The following is a 20,994-nucleotide window of genomic DNA, read 5'->3' on the forward strand; positions in this document are numbered from 1 at the left end:
AACAATAAAAATAGACAAGTGCCAAGTGTGGCTAAAGCCCACCTTTAATCCCAGCATTGAGAAATGAGGAGATTCAAAAGCAGCCTGGGCTACAAAGCAATACTTAATGTCCAAAAAATGAGATGAGAAGGCAAGAGAGGAGCACTCCGAAGTTCCTTTGGGGATCTGGGTACAAGCAAGGAGTTACCAGGCCAGAGCACAAGGGTTTTCCACTTTCTAGAACTCCAGTCCCAGGAGCTCCAGCACCCTCTTCTGGCCTCTCAGAGCCAGGCATGCACACCGTGCACAGATATACACACAGGTATTGTGGGGCGTTGGGCTATACACAGACAGTCTGATCTCCAGTAGAGCTGAGGTGTGGAACCCCGGGACCTGGTAGTGATAATTCACCTACATGGGACAGAAGGCGTTCTCTCTCTCATGTCTCCTGGAACTGTGGCTCCTGTCTAAGTTACCAACCCCTCAGCCCCGACAAGAGAAGCATGGTTTAATAGTCACGTAGGCAAAGTTCCAAGCTTCCGACCTTCAGGCTAGACTCCTCCCCAGTTACCTAGAAACAGAAAAGATAGCAGCATACTTTAGGAGGGGCTGTTTGGCCCCTCCTCGCTCTCTTGCTCCTCTTGTTCTTCCTTGTCTCTCCCTCTTACTCTAGCCTTTCTTCTTTCTCTCCCTTTTCCCTTTGTCTCCTTTGGCCACAGCCGGTCTCTCTCTCTCTCCTTCCACCTCTCCTTTCCCCCTGCCTTTCTACAATAAAGCTCTAAAACCATAGCCTGTCTGTTCATCCGCGCTTACTCTTGCCTGCGTGAAAACCTCTCTCCCTCAGCCCTCTCTCCCATAACCTTGGGGCTACAGGGTGTCGCCCCGGAACCCCCTGGTTTTGGGGGCTACCCCTTGTCCGCTCCCCATCAAGTGGGGTCAGTAGCTTACATGCCCACACGGGGCCGAGTGGAAAGTGTCTGGCAGACCTCCTGCATCCTCCTGCCCAGAGCATAGGAGGAACTCTGGCCGGGTGTGGGCTATCCTCCCTCCCCCTCCTTTCTCTGCCCCCTTTTAGTTCCCACAAGGTATAACAAATACAACAAAAAGTTTACAAAGAAAAAAGGTCCCCAGGTCTTCCCCAGTACACAAAAGTCTGGTCACCTTGGGTGAAGGATATTTCAGAAACAATTTCTCACCTCAGGTTAAAGGCCAAACACAAGATGATGTAATGTGAAGGGATGCCTCACGTCAATCAACAGCACCTGGACAGCACATCCATCCATGGGGAAAGCCAGGCACCATGACTTGGGTTTAGAGAATGAGGTGATGAACCTGCATGTGGAACCTGAAAGGCAGGAGGGAAGGGCTCAGAGTTAGAAAAACTTCTAAGAAATTCTAGCCAGCACGCTGGAATCCCAGCACTTGAGAGATGTAGGCAGGAGGATCAGGAGTTGAAGGCCAACCGTGGCTACATCAGACCCTGTCTCAGTTGAACAAACCAAGTAACCAACCGTAGTCCCCAAAGCAGTTTGAGGTAGGACTCAAATAACACAGGGATGCAGTAGGCAGATGGTGCTAACAATTGATGCTATGGCCTCAATGTGCTTTAATATGCTCACTATCAATACTGAATATTTATGCCACTCATTTGAAAGCAGATGATGCCAGGTGAAGTGGTATGGGTCTTTAGTCCTAGCAGAGACAGGTGCAGGGGGCGGGAAGGTGTCTCTGAGTTCTACAGCCTGCTCTACCTAGCAAGCTCCAGGTCAGCCTGAGCTATGTAGTGAGACCCTGTCTTAAAACAACCACTGCTGGGTGTGGTGGTGCACAGTTTTAATCCCAGCACTTGGGAGGCAGAGGCAGGCAGATTTCTGAGTTCAAGGCCAGCCTGGTCTACAAAGTGAGTTCCAGGGCTACACAGAGAAACCCTGTCTCGAAAAACAAACAAACAAACAAACACCCAGCTACAACGAAAACAAACAAACAAACAACAAAAAACAGTAAAGTAGACAGCCACTTTGGAAAGCTGGCAGCTTCCTACAGTGTTTTTTTTTTAATTTATAATTTATTTATTTTAACCTTTTAAAAATTAATATTTATTATATCCCAAATGCTACCCCTTCCCTAGACCCCCCTCACAGAGTCTCTCCCTCCATCCCCCTCCCCTTCTCCTTCATAGGAGTGCCCCCCTCCCAGGTAGCCCCCCACTCTGACATTCTTCGAGGCCAGACAAGGTACCCCTGTTGGTGAATGGATACTACAGTCAGGCTACAGCTTTAGGGACAGCCTCCACTCCAGTTGTTGGGGGCCCACATAGAGACTGAGCTGCACATCTACTACATACGTGCTGAGGGCCTCGTTCCAGCTTGTGTGTGTGCTTTGGTTGGTGGCTCAGTCTCTGCGAGCTCCCAGGGCTCCTTGTTAGTAGACCCTGTTGATGTTTCTATTGGGCTGCCATCCCCTTCAGTTCCTTCAATCCTTCCCCCAGCTCTTCCATAAAAGTCCCCGACCTCCATCCAATGCTTGGCTCTGTATATCTGCATCTGCTTCAGTCAACTGCTGGGTAGAGCCTCTCCGAGGAGTTATGCTAGGTTCCTGTCTGCAAGCCTAACAGAGTATCACTAATAATGTCAGGGATCCCCACTGGGTCCTTCACAATCATCTGTGACTCCAGGGGATCCTATGCCCCCTTCTGGCCTCTGCGGGCACTGCATGCACGTGGTGTATTCAAGAAAACACTAAAGCATAAAATAAATACAATCAAAGAAGAGGAGGAAGAGGAGAACAAGAAGGAGGAGGAAGAATTATTACAGTGGATTCTATATAAATTAAGTGATTGGCACCTATGTCAATGAGTTACCTTAATATTATAAATATGTCCATTCTCCCTAAGGTAATCTATAAATACTTTTAAAAAGAAACTTGATACTCATTTAAAAATATACATACATACCAGCATAAAGGTTCATGAAGAGCTTTGTCAGTTTTGAAAAGGACCATAGGAGGGACTCAGCCTACCCAATATTAGAACACCTCACAAAAACAGCAGCAACACTGTACCAGCAGGAGTGCCAGTTCCCGGGTCCTGGGAAGAAGGAGGGGACTCTGGACATCAGTGGGAGAGGCCATTATCAACACAATGAGCAATGGCATCTATGGTGAGAAAGCAAGCAAGCTACTCCCACACTTCACACCAGATAAAAAGCAAACCCAGGTGAATTAGAGAGTACCAAAGAAAACTAGAACTAACTGAAGAGACTATAGGAGTCTTTTGTGATTTGGGGGTGGGATTTTTTTTTTAAAACAGTGTACCAAAACCACTGCCATAGAAAAAAAAACATGGGATAGGGTGGTGGTGGTACACTCCTTTAAACCCAAAGCTCAGGAGGCAGAGGAGAGGGGCAGAGGGGCAGAGGGGCAGAGGGGCAGTGGAGGGGCAGAGGGGCAGAGGAGGGGCAGAGGCAGAGGCAGCCAGGGTTACAAAAAGAAATCCTGTCGTGTGTGTGTGTGTGTGTGTGTGTGTGTGTGTGTGTGTGTGTGTGTGTGTGTTACTCAGTCCTCAAGATGGGATGCTTCAGTGCTCCCAATCCGGTGCTGGAAAGTTGAAAGCTCTTTGAGAGCTGCTGGTCCCTATTCCACTATGAAGGCTTGGAATGGTGACTCTGCTATCAAGGAAGGGAGCAGCAGAAGCAGAGACAGGAATCGGGCAGGAAGGCCAACCAAGCACTAGGCAAGAGAATGAATGTCCTTCTGAATACCCTCCGTATCTGGACTGCTGCCTGACGGTCCTGTTCACAATCGGGGCAGGTCTTCCACTCTAGTCAAGGCAGTCAGGACAGATCTTCAGGTGAAGCTTTCTACTCAGGTGATTCTCATTTGTGGCAAGCTGACATTGAAACCAGTCATAATACCTGTAATCCAATTCAGGAGACTGGCGCAGGAAGATCCAGCCCTATGACCTTGAGACTAGTGTGTTCAAGGTCAGCCTAGAGGCAAGACTGAGACTGTCTTACAAAACAAATAAGGCCATAGATGGGTCAGACAGGCATTCGATGCACAAGCCTGAAGACCAGAGTTTGACCTTTGGAACCAGTAGAGCAACAGAAACGAGAGACTCAGCAAGGTGAAAGATGAAAAGCAACTCCCAGAGTTGTCCTCTGACTCCACACACGCAGTGTGGCATGCAGATACCTATACACACACACACACACACACACACACACACACACACTCAGCAAATTAACTTTAAAACAACAAGCCCTTCAAATGGGGATAGTGTGAGGACAAGGTGTAGCTACGAGTGTCTTCCAGTTTCAATGGTAGATCCATCAGGATTTGACACCTGAGGATTTAGATTTAATAGGCTTACAAGATTAGGATTTTAGTTGCTGCGCCAACAAAACAAAACCCAGAACAACAACAACAACAACAAAAACTACAAGCATGGCCTTTAATCCCAGCACTTAGGAGGCAGAGACAGGAAGACAGGAAGACAGGAAGATCTCTGTGAGTTAGAAGTCAGCCTGGGGCTGGTGAGATGGCTCAGTGGGTAAGAGCACCCAACTGCTCTTCCGAAGGTCCAGAGTTCAAATCCCAGCAACCACATGGTGGCTCACAACCATCTGTAACAAGATCTGACTCCCTCTTCTGGAGTGTCTGAAGACAGCTACAGGCCATATAGAGGGCTATGTAGTGAGAGAAATGAGAGGGGTTGGGGACAGAGACAGTGACAGAGTCACAGAGACAGAGAGACAGAAAAACTGAAAGGGAAAAAAAGGAAGAGGGGAGCTGTTTAGAAAAAAATAAGGGCTGGTGAGATGGCTCAGTGTGGTAAGAGTACCCGACTGCTCTTCCAAAGGTCCAGTGTTCAAGTCCCAATAACCACATGGTGGCTCACAACCATCCGTAACAAGATCTGACGCCCTCTTCTGGTGTGTCTGAAGACAGCTACAGTGTACTTACATAAAATAAATAAATAAATCTTTAAAAATAAAAATAAAAACACGGGCAGTGATAGCACATGCCTTTAATCCCAGCACTTGGAAGGCAGAGGCAGGCGGATTTCTGAGTTCGAGGCCAGCCTGGTGTCCAGGACAGCCAAGGCTATACAGAGAAACCCTGTCTCGAAAAAGCAAAAAAAAAAAAAAAAAAAAAAAAAAGCTGTGAAATTTGAAGAAAAGCTTTGGGCTGGTGAGATGGCTCAGCGGGTAAGAGCACTGACTGCTCTTCCAAAGGTCCTGAGTTCAAATCCCAGCTACCAAATGGTGGCTCACAACCATCCATAATGAGATCTGACGCCCTCTTCTGGTGCGTCTGAAGACAGCCACAGTGTACTTACATATAATAAATAAGTAAATCTTAAAAAAAATAAAATAAAAACAAAGAAGACATTAAAACATGTCTGCTTTTTTTTAATGGTGAAGTAGGCCTAGATTTAATGAGGATCTTTAGAGGCCTTTGTGATAACAGGAGGCCCACACAACTTGGAAACCCACAATGATGGCTACAGGGCTCTTAGACCACCAGATGACCCCAGAACTGGATTCCTCTGGCTTCTCCCGGCAGCTGAACACTGTGACTCTGCTTTCTTATCTTTAATTAGCTGCATGTAAATCTTATTGGGAAATCTTGACTCTGTGAAATCCTTGGGCAGCAAGTCCAAGGATGATGTCTGGTCTTCTCAGAAGCATTGCTAATTCCAGATGTTTAGTCCATTATCCTAGCAGCAGACATGGTGTTGGAACAGTAGCTGAGAGTTACAGCCTGGTCCTCAGTCAGAGGGGAGTGGGAGTGGGGGGCGAGGTGGGGTGGGATTTGAGGATTTTTTTTAAAGATTTATTTATTTATTATATGTAAGTACACTGTAGCTGTCTTCAGACACTCCAGAAGAGGGCGTCAGATCTTGTTACAGATGGCTGTGAGCCACCATGTGGTTGCTGGGATTTGAACTCTGGACATTCGGAAGAACAGTCGGGTGCTCTTACCCACTGAGCCATCTCACCAGCCCCCCTTTTTTTTTTTTAAAGAATTTATTTATTATATGTAAGTACATTGTAGCTGTCTTTAGACACCAGAAGAGGGTGTCATATGTCATTAGGGATGGTTGTGAGCCACCATGTGCTTCCTGGGATTTGACCTTAGGACCTCCTGAAGAGTAGTCAGGGCTCTTATCCACTGAGCCCTCTCACCAGCGAGGATTTTTTTTAAAGATTTATTTTATGTGTATGAATGTTTTGCCTGTATGTATGTCAGTGTGCCATGTGCCCATGAAAGTCAGAACTGGAGTTACAGGTGATTGTGAACCACCATGTGGATGCTGGGAATTGAACATATATCCTCTGCAAGAGCGGTCGGTGCTCTTAACCAGAGCCATCCCCTACCCCATAGAGAAAGAAGTTTTAAAATTTCATGTTATGTATGTATGCACATCATGTACATGCCCTGTGCTCAGAAGGGTCAGAAGAGGGCACTGGACCCCTTGTAAATGGAGTTACAGACAGTTGTAAGCCACCATGTAGGTGGTAAGAGTCAAACTCAGGTCCTCTGCAAGAACAAGTTCTCTTGTGCATTGAGGGCTGCTCCTGTGTGCAAATATTTAAGGCTGACCACTCGGCTTAGAAACCAAACAGAGGCCTCATCCGGGGAGAAAAGCCATTCTCCCTCCCCAGCAGCCAGGGACTGGAGCTTTTCATCTAGGAGCAGGGCCTTGTGAACTTTCCCCATCAACCCAAATCCACTGGTATGGTTAGTATACAGCTTTGTTTATGTCCTCTTCTGACCCCCAGAGGGCACCAGACGTGCATACATGCAGGCAAACATATATAAAACAAAAATAAATAAACCTTCAAAACAAGTCTCTAAATTCAATCCCAGTTCCCGAATTGTAATCTGCACCCCACTCCAAAGTGCACTGTAATAAAATGACGCTAGAAGAAACACAAAAAGTCAGATCTAAAGCTGCAAATGTAATAATGCTAGCACTTGAGACTGAGGCAGGAGGATCGTTTTTTGTTGGTTTTTTTGTTGTTGTTGTTGATTTTTTTGTTTTTGTTTTCATTTTTCGAGACAGGGTTTTTCTGTGTAGCCCTGGATGTCCTGGAACTCACTCTGTAGACCAGGCTGGCCTCAAACTCAGAAATGAGGCAGGAGGATCTTGAGTTTGACCCTGCTTCAAAACAAACAAACAAACAAACAAAAAAAAAAACAGGAAACAAAAACAACAACAACATCAACCAGAAAAGGCAAGGTGTCCTAGAGCCCGGGCAAGGGCTGTAGGACTTTATACAGTAACTAATCCGGCCCAGATGAGCAAAGTACAGTTCTCCTCCTGGACTTGCCCCAGAGCTAAAGCCAAGAGAAGCAGAGAACGCTCTGCTGAGAGGCTGCTCCTGTTGCTCCTGTTTAGAGTCCAGAGAAACCTCAGCTAGATCTCAAGCCTGAGCTGAATCAGTGACTCGGCCGGCCATGCAAGCCCTGCTGGAGCCACTGCACTCACACATAGACTGCTCCGGGGACTCAGAATCGGTCCCTTCCACCCCACTTCCCCTGCTGTCCTCCTCTCTTCCTCCTCCCCCTGCTCCTCTGTCTCTTTTAGATAGTGTTTTGATGCTTTGCTCAGGTTAGTTCCCAACTCCTGGTTTCAGTGATCTTTCTGCCCCAGACAGCTGGGGAGTGTGGTGGGAAAGAAGAGGAAGAGGAGAAACAACACCCGGGCACATACACTTAAAACAAAAGCCCCGACTGCTCTCGGCTGCTGAAGGAGACCAACCATTTATAACCATGCCTGCTGGTGTTTCTGGAAAATCCAGCACTCTAGAGGCTGAGGCAGGAAGGTCACCTGTAACTCCAGATCCAGGGGACCTAGGGCCTTCTTTTGGCCTCAGGGGGCTCCTGAACATGTGATTAATATAGGTTCACACATATATGCATAAATAAAAGGAAAAACAATAAAAGCTAGCTAGCTATGCCTGAGCCTACAGGGGAGCCGGAGAACCAAACCAACAGCAAAGTCCCTCATGGTTTCTCCTTCAAGTTCTTGTTTCAGCTTCTGATGACTCGTCTCAGTGATGAACTGTGACCTGGAAGTATAAGCCAAATAAATCTTTTCCCCTCCTAGGTGGCTTTTGGTCAGAGCCAACAGAGATGTTTCCTTACAGCAACAGAGGCAGAAAGATTGAGAGTTGTAAGCTATCTGGGCTACATAGTGAAATTCTAAGAAAGGGAAGGAAGAAAGGAGAAAGAGAAAGGAAAGGAAGGAGAGAGAAAAAAGAGAGAGCAGGAAAGGGAGAGGATTACAGCATCAAAGATGAAACTATGACAACCCCAAATGGGCTAAGCCCAAGGAACTCCAGTCCAAGACATCATGTAGCCCAGGTTAGCCTAAAGCTCTTCCTGCCTCAGTCTCCACAGTGGTGGGATTACAGGCCAGGGTAACTATGCCTGGCTCGTGACTGAATTTTTCTCCAAACTAAGATTTTTTTTTTCTTGGGCTGGTGAGATGGCTCAGTGGGTAAGAGCCCCCGACTGCTCTTCCGAAGGTTCAGAGTTCAAATCCCAGCAACCACATGGTGGCTCACAACCATCCATAACAAGATCTGACTCCCTCTTCTGGATTGTCTGAAGACAGCTACAGTGTACTTACATATAATAAATAAATGAATCTTTAAAAAAAAAGAATATTTTTTAAATGTATGTGAGTACACTGTAGCTGTCTTCAGACACACCAGAAGAGGGGTATGGGTTCCTATTACAGATGGCTGTGAGCCACCATGTGGTTGCTAGAAATTGAACTCAGGGCCTCTGGAAGAGCAGTTAGTGCTCTTGACTGCTGAGCCATCTTTCGAGTCCAAGTAAAAACCTTTTTTAAAAACCTTTTTTGGATTACTTATTTTATGTGTATGAGTGCTCTGTCTGCACATACACATGGGCACACTTACGCATACACACGGGCACACTTGTGCATGTGGAAATCAGAAGAGAGTGTCTGATCCTCTGGAACTAAAGAGCCGGACAGTTGTGAGCCACTGCTCAGTGCTGGCCATGAAGCCAGGTCCTCTGCAAGAGCAACAAGTGCCCTTCACCCTCTCTAGTCCCGCCTCCTCACCTGTTTTTGAGACTCCATGTATGCCAGGCTGGCTCTAGCCAGGGAGAGCTTTGAATTCCTGGTCTTCCCCCTGCCCCCAACCCCCCCCCCCAGGCTGGGATTATATATAAGTATACCCCACCACTCCCATTCTGCTCAGAGCTGGGCTCCAACCCAGGGCTCTATGCACACCAGGCAGACACTCTACCAAAGGGGCGACTCTCCAGGCCCTCGCACAATGTTTTCCTAGTGCTGAAAAAGCAAACCAAACCAGAGCAGAACTGCTAACATAGAATCCTATTTCCAGCAAGAGCATTCTCAAGGAATGAAGTGAAATTAATAATAAAAACAAACCCTAAAATGTTGATTATTTTGTCTGTTTGTTCTTGAGACAGGGTCTCTTTATGTCCTGGACTTCACTATGTAAAGCAGGCTGGCTTTGAACTCACAGAGATATGCCTGCCTCTGTCTCCAAAGTGCTGGGACTAAAGATGTGCTTCGCCATGCCGGGCCATCCTCTATTCTTCTGTTTTGTTTGTTTGTTTCTTTAAGACAGAATTTCACTGGCTGTCCTGGAATTCACTCTGTAGACAAGGCTGGACTCCAGAGATCTGCCTACCCATGTATCCCAAACATTGAGATTAAAGGCATGTGCCACCATAGCCTGGCCTGATGTTTGTCTAAATATATCTCAGAGAATATACTAAGAATTATGCAGAATCTTCAAAGGGCTGAAGTGCCACTGCAAGTGGGAAAGCTGACATCCTTCTACAACGGGTAGAGGTAGAGAAAGAATTAGCAACAGTAATACCGTCAGCTATGATCTAAGGGGCTGGTAGAGAGTGCTCTACAGGAACAGGAAGGAAGGAATGGAGTGGGACTTGCTAAACTTAACAAAGACGATTTTCACAAACACAACTGCAAATGTCATACTTCATGATGACATTCCCTCTAAGCTCAGGAACCAGGAACTAGGGCTCTTAGTCCATGAGGTCTGCAAGTTCTCGCCAGTGCAAAAGGAACAAAAGGAAGGGCATAGAGACTGACGATTTTTTAGGTTCTTTTTTTGTGTGTTTTGAGACAGGGTCTCCTGGAACTCACTGTGTGGACCTGGCTGGTCTCAAATTCACAAGAGATCCTCTTGCCACTATGAGCACCATACATGCATGCACGAAAGCAAAACATCTTTGTGGTTAAATGTCTTTTTTTTTTTTTTTTTTTTTCCGAGACAGGGTTTCTCTGTATAGCCCTGGCTGTCCTGGAACTCACTTTGTAGACCAGGCTGGCCTCGAACTCAGAAATCCGCCTGCCTCTACCTCCCGAGTGCTGGGATTAAAGGCGTGCGCCACCACTGCCCGGCTGGTTGTTTTCTTTTTAAAAAAATTAAAATTATTTCATGTTATGCATATAGATATTTTGCTTGAGCCAGGCATGGTGGCCCACGCCTTTAATCCCAGCACTCGGGAGGTAGAGGCAGGCGGATTTCTGAGTTCGAGGCCAGCCTGGTCTACAAAGTGAGTTCCAGGACAGCCAGGGCTATACAGAGAAACCCTGTCTCAAAAAACCAAAAAAAAAAAAAAACAAAAAAAACAAAAAAAAAAACAAAAAAAAAACAAACAAAAAAAGAGACCTAAATAAATATGAGTTCAAGGCTAGCCTGGGCTAGCGAGACCTTACTTCAAATAAAAGGTCCTGAGGGAACTAGAGAGGTGGCTCAGTGATCAAAAGTGTGTGTTATTCTAGCAGAGGACCTCCATTCCATTCCCAACATTACTCAATAACGAAACCATCAGTTTTATTTATTTTTTTAAAGATTTATTTATTATATGTAAGCACACTGTAGCTGCCTTCAGACACACCAGAAGAGGGGTCAGATCTCATTACAGATGGTTGTGAGCCAACATGTGGTTGCTGGGATTTGAACTCCAGACCTTTGGAAGAGCAGTCGGGTACTCTTACCCACTGAGCCATCTCACCAGCCCGAAACCATCAGTTTTATTCAAACTGATATATAGAGTCAATAAATTTATATCAATATCTTAGTAAGAGCCAGGTGTGATAGCTTATGCTGGCACCAACCACCATGTCTCAATCCTTGGGAGGTAGGGATAGATAGATCTTTGAGTTCAAGACCAGCTTGGCCTATTCAGCAAGTTCCAGGACAGCTAAGGGTACATAATAGAACTCTGTCTTTAAAAAAGGGAAAAAACTTTTAAAATGTTCACTTCAACATTTTTAATATGGGCATTGGTATTCTACAGAGAGTACAAAGCATTCCAGGCTAGCTAGTACTATATAATAAGACGCTGTCCCAAAAGCAAGAAAACAGCCTGGGAGATTACTCAGTTCTTAAGAACACTGGTTGCCATCGCCAAATGTAATTCCCAGCACCTACATGACAGCTCACAACTGCCTGTAACACCAGTTCCCAGAGGATCTTCCAGCCTTTGGAAGCTGGAAGAGGGGTCCATCATCTCGAGCTGAAGTTAAAGACATTTGCAAGCTGCCCACCATGGATTCTGAGAACCAAACTCCAGACCTCTTCAAGAGCAGCGGCACTGTTACAAGCTAAGCCATCTCTGCGGGTGTAGGAGTGACCAAGGTAACCCAAAGCAGACAGTACTGTACATGTCCACAGACACCACCGTTTTTTTTCCAGGTCAGAAGCCACTGCTCGCCTCCTCCAAGTGGCCCATCCCTGGTGTTTCCACTCACTTCACATAGCATACCTGGATCCAAGCAAGCTGACCAGAATCAAATCCGATGGGATGGTAGCATTCCTGGAGGAGGGGTAGCAAAAACAACACTGAGACTCTGAGGGACACATCTCTAGTTCCTAGATGTGGAAGCTTGGACAAGTGAAGAAAGCATCATGGGTATCAAAATGTCTCACTGGGTAAATGCTTCATGCAAGCTTGATGAACGGAGTTTGTTTGATCCCTGGATCCCACATAAAGGTGGAAGAGAATTGATTCTACATAGCTGTCCTCTGCCTCTACATATGTTCTGTGACGTGTGGACACATGCATACACAACACACACAAATAAACACACAGAGAGATAATAACATTATTAAAAGTATAAATGTAATAATAAATTTGAACATCTAAGTGAAATAGATCATTTTATTAGGAATATAAATCAGGCTGGCAAGATGGGTCATCAAGTAAAAGGAATTTGCCACCAAACCTGGTGACCCAAGTATGATTTTCCTGGGACCCACATGGTGGAAAGAGAGTTCTCTCCCCCCCACCCCCGCTCACAAGCTGTCCTCTGTTTCCACACAGGTGTTCTTGTATTTGTACTCCCACCTTTATACAATAAAGAGATGAAAATGTCATCAATCAGTTACCCACTGTTTCTGTACTTGTGCACTCAGGCAGGGAACCCTATTGTTACTTCATGACCAAAGCAAGGATCCTGGTACAGGAAATTGACCCTTGAGTAGAACAAAATGCAGGACCATTTAGGTAGAGAGAACATGAACCTCTTTCATGTTTGTTCTTTAACAGTATCTTTGAAGAAACAGAACATGCGTCCTATTTCAGAAGCTGAAAATAACCAAACCTTTGCCTTCCTAGGCTCTCTTGGCAGTTGGGTCACAGGCATATGAGCAACCAGACTCACATCCAGGTTTGCCTTCGTTCATAATCACAGAGAAAGAGGGACAGTGTAGGAGTCTCTGCAGCACTGGAGGTTGTGGAACAATATCTGGCTCAGTGGCTGGGCAGAGGCAATCTTCAGTGACTTGGTCTTGCACCATGGGCAGTTATGCTCACCAGACTGGTTCAACAGCATGTTTCTGGGCACTGTTCCTGGCCTCGTAATTCCATGTCTGGCTTTTCTACCAAGAAAGTCTTTTAAAACAACAACAACAACAACAACAAAAAAAAAAACACTCGGGAGGCAGAGACAGGTGGATCTCTGAGTTCGAGGCCAGCCTGGTCTACAAAGTGAGTTCCAGGACAGCCAGGGCTACACAGAGAAACCCTGTCTCGAAAAACGAAAAAAAAAAAAAAAAAAAAAAGAAAAAAAGAAAGTCTTTGAGGTAGCCAAAGTTTTCATTTGGGGGTTGAGGCAGATTCTTTTTAAAATTTTGTTTTAACCAAAAACAAAAAAAAAACAAAAACAAAAACAAACAAACAAAAAAACAAAAAAAAAAACACTATAAAAGTTGGACGTGGTGGCACACGCCTTTAATCCCAGCACTCGGGAGGCAGAGGAAGGAAGATTTCTGAGTTCGAGGCCAGCCTGGTCTACATAGTGAGTTCCAGGACAGCCAGGGCTACACAGAGAAACCCTGTCTCGAAAAACGAAGAAAAAAAAAAAAAGAAAGTCTTTGAGGTAGCCAAAGTTTTCATTTGGGGGTTGAGGCAGATTCTTTTTAAAATTTTGTTTTAACCAAAAACAAAACAAAAACAAAAACAAACAAACAAAAAAAACACTATAAAAGTTGGACGTGGTGGCACACGCCTTTAATCCCAGCACTCGGGAGGCAGAGGAAGGAAGATTTCTGAGTTCGAGGCCAGCCTGGTCTACATAGTGAGTTCCAGGATAGCCAGGGCTACACAGAGAAACCCTATCTCAAAAAACAACAACAACAAAAATTGTTTTATTTCTTGTAATCATATGAGTACACTGTTGCTGTCTTCAGCCACACCAGAAGGTAGCATTGGATCCTATGTCAGGTGGCTGTGAGCCACCATGTGGTTGCTGGGAATTGAACCCAAGTCCTCTCTAAGAGGAGCCAGTGCTCTTAACCACTGAGCCATTTCTCCAGCCCCGGAGGCAGAATCTTATGTAGTTCAGGCTGGCCTCAAACACATACAGCCCAAACTGACCTCATTTTAGCAATCCTCCTGCCTCAACCTCCTCACAGTTGCTGTAATTACAGGTATGAACCACCACATGCAGTGTTTTAAAGACAAGGTATTGCTCTTTTGCCCAGGCTGGAGTCAAACTCCCATCTCAGCCTACAAATTAACCAAGGCTACAGACATGTAGCTCACTGCCTGGCTCTAGCCATTGTTTGTTTGTTTGTTTGTTTAACAAAAGTGCTGGGATTAAAATGTGCAGCATTGCATCTGGCCTAGGTGATGTATCCCTTTCCTGTGGCTTTTATCTGAGACATGTAGCTCACTGCCTGGCTCTAGCCAATGTTTATTTGTTTGTTTGTTTAACAAAAGTGCTGGGATTAAAGATGTGCAGCATTGCATCTGGCCTAGGTGATGTATCCCTTTCCTGTGGCTTTTATCTGGAAACAGATAGCAACACAGTAGAGAAAACATCTTCAAAGGTTCACCATGATAGCTTCCACCTATGCAACCTTCTGCCTCATCTCCTGATACTTAGTTGTTCCATGTAGCAAATTATATAAGTAGCAAGTCTATGAATTAGCTGTATCTGGCTTGTGTCTACCCAATGTGCAGTCATCAGTAAGTAGGCTAAGGTATATGATACCCCTTCTGGGAAGGTAGGATCTTTAATCATTAGATGGGCCAGACAACTAACCAGGCTTGCAAAATCAAAATAGAGTTTCCAGAGGAATGAAGTTTGAGCTGGAACTTGCCAGATATGTAAGAGTTAGGAAGAAGAGAAGGAGTGAAATTCAGTATGAGAGAGAATGATCAGGAGAGAGCAAAGCATTGAACAATGGGGCTGAGCAGGTAGGTGGGCAAGTTTCAGATCCAGTAGGCCTCTGAAGACCCTGTTTAGGTACTTCAGATTGCCTTTTGAGAACTGTCAGGAGGCACTGGTGAGTTCTAGTAGTTGAAAGACTAGCAAATCTGCAGTTCTCCTAGGTGAAATAGAAGGGAAGTTAAAAAAATTTAGAAACCAACCAGAAGGCTACTGCAGCAAAGAAGATAGTGCCTTGGGCTGGGGAGTGGAAGATGGAAGGATTTCAAAGAGACCAGAGTTAAAATCAGGAGGATTTGATAGCAGGGTGTTAAGGTGGAAGGAGTATCAGGAAGTGTTTAAAAGGACCAGGTAACTGAGTAGCTGTGGACAACAGAGGAGGAGAAGCTATTTTTTTTTTTATGGGGCTTCTTTTTTGTTTGGTTTGCGGTCTCAGTATACAGCTCAGGATGGCCCCAAACTCATGATCTTCCTGCCTCTGCTTCCCATGGACTGGTGTTATAGACAGTCCTATACCTCAGGCCAGCAGATGAAGCTATTTGCATAATGAACTTGATTTTTAATATACTTGAGTTTTCGATGTTATTTTGTTGTTGTTGTCATTGTCGTCATTGTTATTATTGTTGTTTTAATGAGAAGGGTCTTCTTTTGTAGCTCAAGCTGGCTTCAAACTCATGGCCTTCCTGTCAGAACCTCTCAGTGATGTACACTGTTTCTATACTTGAAGAACATGTAAGAAGAGAACTCCAAGTGGCATCTAATGTTAAGTATGTAGGCCTCAGGAAACAGGATCTAGACTAGAGATAAAGACTTAAGTCTAGGGCAGAAGTGGTGATTAAATGCACAGCAAAGTATTTCCCAGGCACTTATGGGGTTATGATACAAAAACCTATGAAGCCTCTGGAAGCAGGTTTACTGCTCCAGAAAGCTAGAGGAAGCCACAGAGGAGTCTGAGAAGGACCAACCACACAGGCTAGAGAAAATGAGTGTCACTTGTCACATCCCCAGGAAGGAATAGTCCTGAGTATGGAGGCTACAAAAACAGTTTAGAGAATACCAGTCACGTGCCCAGGGGATGCAGACTAGAATGTCAGCAGTCCCCAGATTCGGGAGGGGCTCAGCTTAGGGTAGGAAGGTGGCATGGAGTGTAAGGAAGCATGACATCTCTAAGAACTGCTATGGAGAAGAGAGGCAGCACTCAAAGGAGCTTTTGAATGCTGGTGGCTAGTAGCTGCAAAGTCTCTAGATCTCTCCGGGGTGGAAGGAAAGTGAGAATGTAAAACCAAAAGGAGGGCTTTGGGGAATGCTGTGCAGAGAGCTGATAAGAGCCTTTGCCCGCAAGGGAGACTGTTCCCTGGGTCACAGGAGCTGATTATCAGGTTGTCATTTCCTCCCCAACTCTATCTCCTTCCTGCTCTTGGGCTGGCTCTCCTTGCAGCTAGTAGAGAGAAGGACCGAGTCATAGCCTGGAAGAAGCTCTGTTCCTCCAAAGGACTGTCTGTCTGACTGTAAGCTGGGGCTGGGACCAGAGGTGGAGAAGGTTCTAAGGAGGGAATAAGAACCAAGGGCTGGAGGCAGGGGTGGAAAAGGAGAGAAAAGTCTGGGAGGTGTGGAAGCTGTTTCTAGATGGGATCCTAAGAACTGCAGCAGTGAAGGGCTAAAAGCTGGGAAAATGATGTAATGGGTGGCATCCCTTTGCCCACAGGTTCATATGGCTCTCCTCATCTTGCTCTTCCTGCTGCCAAGTCCCTTGCATTCCCAGCACACTTGTAGTATCTCCAAAGTGACCAGCCTGCTGGAAGTAAACTGTGAGAACAAGAAGCTGACAGCACTGCCTGCAGACCTGCCAGCAGACACAGGCATCCTCCACCTGGGCGAGAACCAACTGGGTACCTTCTCCACAGCATCACTGGTGCATTTCACTCACCTCACTTATCTGTACCTGGATAGATGTGAGCTGACGAGCCTGCAGACCAATGGTAAACTGATAAAGCTGGAAAACCTGGACTTATCCCATAATAACCTGAAAAGCCTGCCCTCCCTAGGATGGGCATTGCCTGCACTCACTACTCTAGACGTCTCCTTCAACAAGTTGGGCTCACTGTCTCCTGGTGTCCTGGATGGCCTAAGCCAACTCCAAGAGCTCTACTTGCAGAACAATGATCTTAAGAGTCTGCCCCCCGGGCTCTTGTTGCCAACGACCAAGCTGAAGAAACTCAATCTGGCCAACAACAAATTGCGTGAGCTGCCCTCTGGGCTCCTAGATGGGCTGGAGGATCTTGATACCCTCTACCTTCAAAGGAACTGGCTTCGCACAATACCAAAGGGCTTCTTTGGGACCCTCCTCTTGCCTTTTGTTTTTCTCCACGCCAACAGCTGGTACTGTGATTGTGAAATCCTCTACTTCCGTCACTGGCTCCAGGAAAATGCCAACAATGTCTACTTATGGAAGCAGGGTGTGGATGTCAAGGACACAACTCCTAACGTGGCCAGTGTACGATGTGCCAACTTGGACAATGCGCCTGTCTACTCCTACCCAGGGAAGGGCTGCCCTACTAGTAGTGGTGACACAGACTATGATGACTATGATGATATCCCTGACGTCCCTGCCACAAGAACTGAGGTCAAGTTCTCTACTAACACTAAAGTTCATACTACCCACTGGAGCCTACTCGCCGCAGCACCTTCTACTTCTCAAGACAGCCAAATGATTTCTTTGCCTCCAACTCATAAACCCACTAAGAAACAATCTACATTCATCCACACACAGAGCCCAGGTTTCACCACACTCCCAGAGACCATGGAATCTAACCCAACCTTCTACAGTCTAAAACTCAATACTGTACTCATCCCCTCCCCAACCACCCTAGAGCCCACCTCCACCCAGGCTACCCCAGAGCCCAACATCCAACCAATGCTTACCACCTCCACCCTGACTACCCCAGAGCACAGCACCACCCCAGTGCCCACTACTACCATCCTGACAACCCCAGAGCACAGCACCATCCCAGTGCCCACTACTGCCATCCTGACTACCCCAAAGCCCAGCACCATCCCAGTGCCCACTACTGCCACCCTGACTACCCTAGAGCCCAGCACCACCCCAGTGCCCACTACTGCCACCTTAACTACCCCAGAGCCCAGCACCACCCTGGTACCCACTACTGCCACCCTGACTACCCCAGAGCACAGCACCACCCCAGTGCCCACTACTGCCACTCTGACTACCCCAGAGCACAGCACCACCCCAGTGCCCACTACTGCCACCCTGACTACCCCAGAGCCCAGCACCACTTTAACTAATCTAGTGTCCACTATCTCCCCAGTGCTCACTACCACCCTGACCACTCCAGAGTCTACCCCAATTGAGACAATTTTAGAACAATTTTTTACCACAGAGCTCACTTTACTCCCTACCTTAGAATCCACCACCACAATAATCCCAGAGCAGAACAGCTTTCTCAATCTCCCAGAGGTAGCTCTAGTAAGCTCTGATACTTCTGAAAGCAGTCCTTTTCTCAATTCTGACTTTTGCTGCTTCCTCCCCCTGGGCTTCTATGTCCTTGGTCTCCTCTGGCTCCTATTTGCCTCTGTGGTCCTCATCTTGTTGCTGACCTGGACCTGGCATGTGACACCACATAGTCTGGACATGGAACAATCTGCTGCATTGGCCACAAGCACTCACACCACAAGCCTGGAGGTGCAGAGGGCAAGGCAAGTAACTATGCCCCGGGCCTGGCTGCTCTTCCTTCAAGGATCACTCCCTACTTTCCGGTCTAGCCTTTTCCTGTGGGTAAGGCCTAATGGGCGAGTGGGGCCTCTGGTAGCAGGACGGCGACCCTCAGCTCTGAGTCAGGGTCGTGGTCAGGACCTATTGGGCACAGTGGGCATTAGGTACTCAGGCCATAGTCTGTGACAGTGAGTGGAGATCCTACGACTTCACTGGACTCTACTAGGATCTAACTGGGATGGGAGGCTGAGACAATTACAGGACATCCTAGCCATTTCTCCTTTATCTGAAGCCCCCTCTACATCTAGGCACCCAGATCCAGACCTCACAAATCAAGAGGTAGAGGTGATGGAACTGGGTGGTCACAGGATCAGCCTCCCACATTGAGCCTCCACTCAGAACATTGTCAGGCTACATGGTCACTACTACCACTTTGTGAGGGAAAAAGCTAGAAAAAGCAAACAGAAATGGAGCATGGCTCCCGCTCATTCATACTTGGAAGAAAACTTGGAAAGCCATTAGCCAGGATGGGAGCACTATCCCTAAATATCATGAGTATTTTTTCCCTGTTTAACACTTTCTGGTTTTCTACCAATGTTATCATTTGTATAATAAAAATATTTTTAAAAATAAAATGTAGCTTTTGGGGGGAAATGAGAGCGGCTGAAGCACCTGTTACAAGAATTCCCAAAGTCCCAACTGCTACCATCCTGATCCCAAATACCCAACAAACTTGTAGCTGTAGCTGAGGGTGGCAGGTAGGACACCTCCACCTTAGTGATTCATCTCCTGCAGAGCTTGGCTTCCCGTCAGGCTACCTCAGTATCAAGTCTAGAATAGAAAAGGCTCTAGAGCTAAAGCTGCCTGGCTGCAGGAGAGGCGGCTATGCTCCTCACATGTGTAGTCTTTAGAACACAACTCTCCTTGCTGGCCACGTCAGTGGGACTGGCAAAGGGTGTGGCAGCCTGTTGGGTTTGAGTCTCCTGTTTTCAAAGCTGGATGTAATGGCATCTTTCTCTCTCCCAAAATTTCATCGATTCTCCCAGTGAGGCTTTCTTCCACACCTCATTTTAGTTTAATTCGGGGATTGGGGGCCAGATAAGGGAAGGAAGGTTGCACTTTCCGGGGTCTATGGAATGCCCTTCTCCAGATGGTTCTAGATCTTCCGGTGAACCTGACTCAATCTCTTTCCTGCCATTAACTCTTCCAAGTAGAAGACAAATCTTAGAGGTTAGCCATCAGACTTTTCTTCATGGACTTCACCTTCTGAAAGCAGTCCTTTTCTCAATTCTGACTGCTGTTTTCTCCCCCTGGGCTTCTATGTCCTTGGTCTCCTCTGGCTCTTATTTGCCTCTGTGGTCCTCATCTTGTTGCTGACCTGGACCTGGCATGTGACACTAGTGTCCAGCTTCATCTCTCATGGTGTTCACCTTCATCTCTCATGGTACCTCATACCTGAAATGTCTCATGGGTCACCTGTGCCAGCAGTAGTCTTCTTCTGAGCCCATCCTCACTTTAGCTAAGAGTTCTGCCTCCTTCTCAGTCTACCTCACTACTACCATGAACAAATCTTTCTCCTAAGTTGGGCAAGATGCAGTCCACTGCTATAGCCATTTCCAAATGTTCTTGCATCTTCTTGCTGGACTTTAAACTCCTTAAGTAAAGGTGCAGGCTCCAAATGTCTCCAGGTGGCTACCTAGGGTGGCCTAGGGCATGCTGCGCATGGAAGGATTAAGGAAAGTAGCGGCAGAGGCACCAGGATGTTGCACTACCATCTTTTTTGTTAAGGCTTTGCCAAAGGGACAGCTCGCACCTGCTGCCTGCCTGTTGTCTGACCTGGCATACAGCCCTCAGGCTGCCTAGCACGTCTCCTGGTTTGACCTTTCCATAGCCCTTTATATGCCAACAAGTCTGTAGGATCCTTGAGAGCCTGGGAATCATACTTCTTAAAAAAATGGATGAAAAGCCGGGCAGTGGTGCACGCCTTTAATCCCAGCACTTGGGAAGCAAAGGCAGGTGGATTTCTTAGTTCGAGGCGAGCCTGGTCTACAGAGTGAGTTCCAGGACAGCTAGGGCTACACAGAGAAACTCTGTCTCAAAAAACAAACAAAATGGATGAAAAAAATAATCACTTTCTCTAGCCAACCCAGTTTCTGATCAATATTCTTTTTGCCTCAATCCTTGGGTTTGACTCCGTTATATCCCCCAAGAGCTCTGAACCTCTCACTCAACCACTGTGGCTCTAGCCCATAGAAGTCCAGGGGGTTTTTGTTGTTGCTTTGGTCTTTCAAGACAGGGTTTCTCTCTGTGACCCTGGCTGTCCTGGAATTCACTTTGTAGACTAGGCTGGTCTTGAACTCAGAAATCTGCCTCCTGGGTGCTGGGATAAACAGCAAGCACCACTATGCCCTGCTTCAATTTAGACTTGTTGTCCCTTCCCTCTTGATGCTGAAAAGGCAGATCCCAGAGGCTTTTCCTGACAACTGTGATATAATTTGTGAGTCAGCCACATTTTGGGACAAATGGCTTGCAAGTATGCACAAGGCCCAGTTTTTTCTTCTTCTTC

The 20,994-nt window shown here is 46.5% G+C and overlaps 1 protein-coding gene and 1 long non-coding RNA gene across 5 annotated transcripts; one reads left to right on the forward strand and one right to left on the reverse strand.

Moving 5' to 3' along the window:
- Positions 1-29: 29 nt before the first annotated feature.
- Positions 30-13,202, reverse strand: Gm12315. Of its 3 annotated transcripts, none has more exons than XR_001780246.2 (3): positions 11,791-13,202; positions 1,176-1,324; positions 30-550 (listed from the first exon to the last, which is right to left on the reverse strand). It is a non-coding gene; the product is annotated as a predicted gene 12315 (long non-coding RNA). The 3 variants fall into 3 exon arrangements; XR_879983.2 differs by lacking the exon at positions 11,791-13,202 and adding an exon at positions 8,916-8,987; XR_879984.2 differs by lacking the exon at positions 11,791-13,202 and adding an exon at positions 3,891-4,155.
- Positions 13,203-16,101: 2,899 nt separating this feature from the next.
- On the forward strand, positions 16,102-20,986 carry Gp1ba (glycoprotein 1b, alpha polypeptide). Of its 2 annotated transcripts, none has more exons than XM_006532232.4 (2): positions 16,102-16,206; positions 16,404-18,875. In XM_006532232.4, exon 2 carries the CDS (start codon positions 16,410-16,412, stop codon positions 18,612-18,614), a length of 2,205 nt encoding a protein of 734 aa, XP_006532295.1. In that variant the 5' UTR covers positions 16,102-16,206; positions 16,404-16,409; the 3' UTR covers positions 18,615-18,875. The 2 variants fall into 2 exon arrangements, with proteins under 2 accessions (XP_006532295.1, NP_034456.2); NM_010326.3 differs by having other exon boundaries at positions 16,122-16,198; positions 16,404-20,986.
- The last annotated feature ends 8 nt before the right edge of the window (positions 20,987-20,994 follow it).

This window comes from Mus musculus, chromosome 11, assembly GCF_000001635.26.
Source record: "Mus musculus strain C57BL/6J chromosome 11, GRCm38.p6 C57BL/6J".
NCBI lineage: Eukaryota > Metazoa > Chordata > Mammalia > Rodentia > Muridae > Mus > Mus musculus.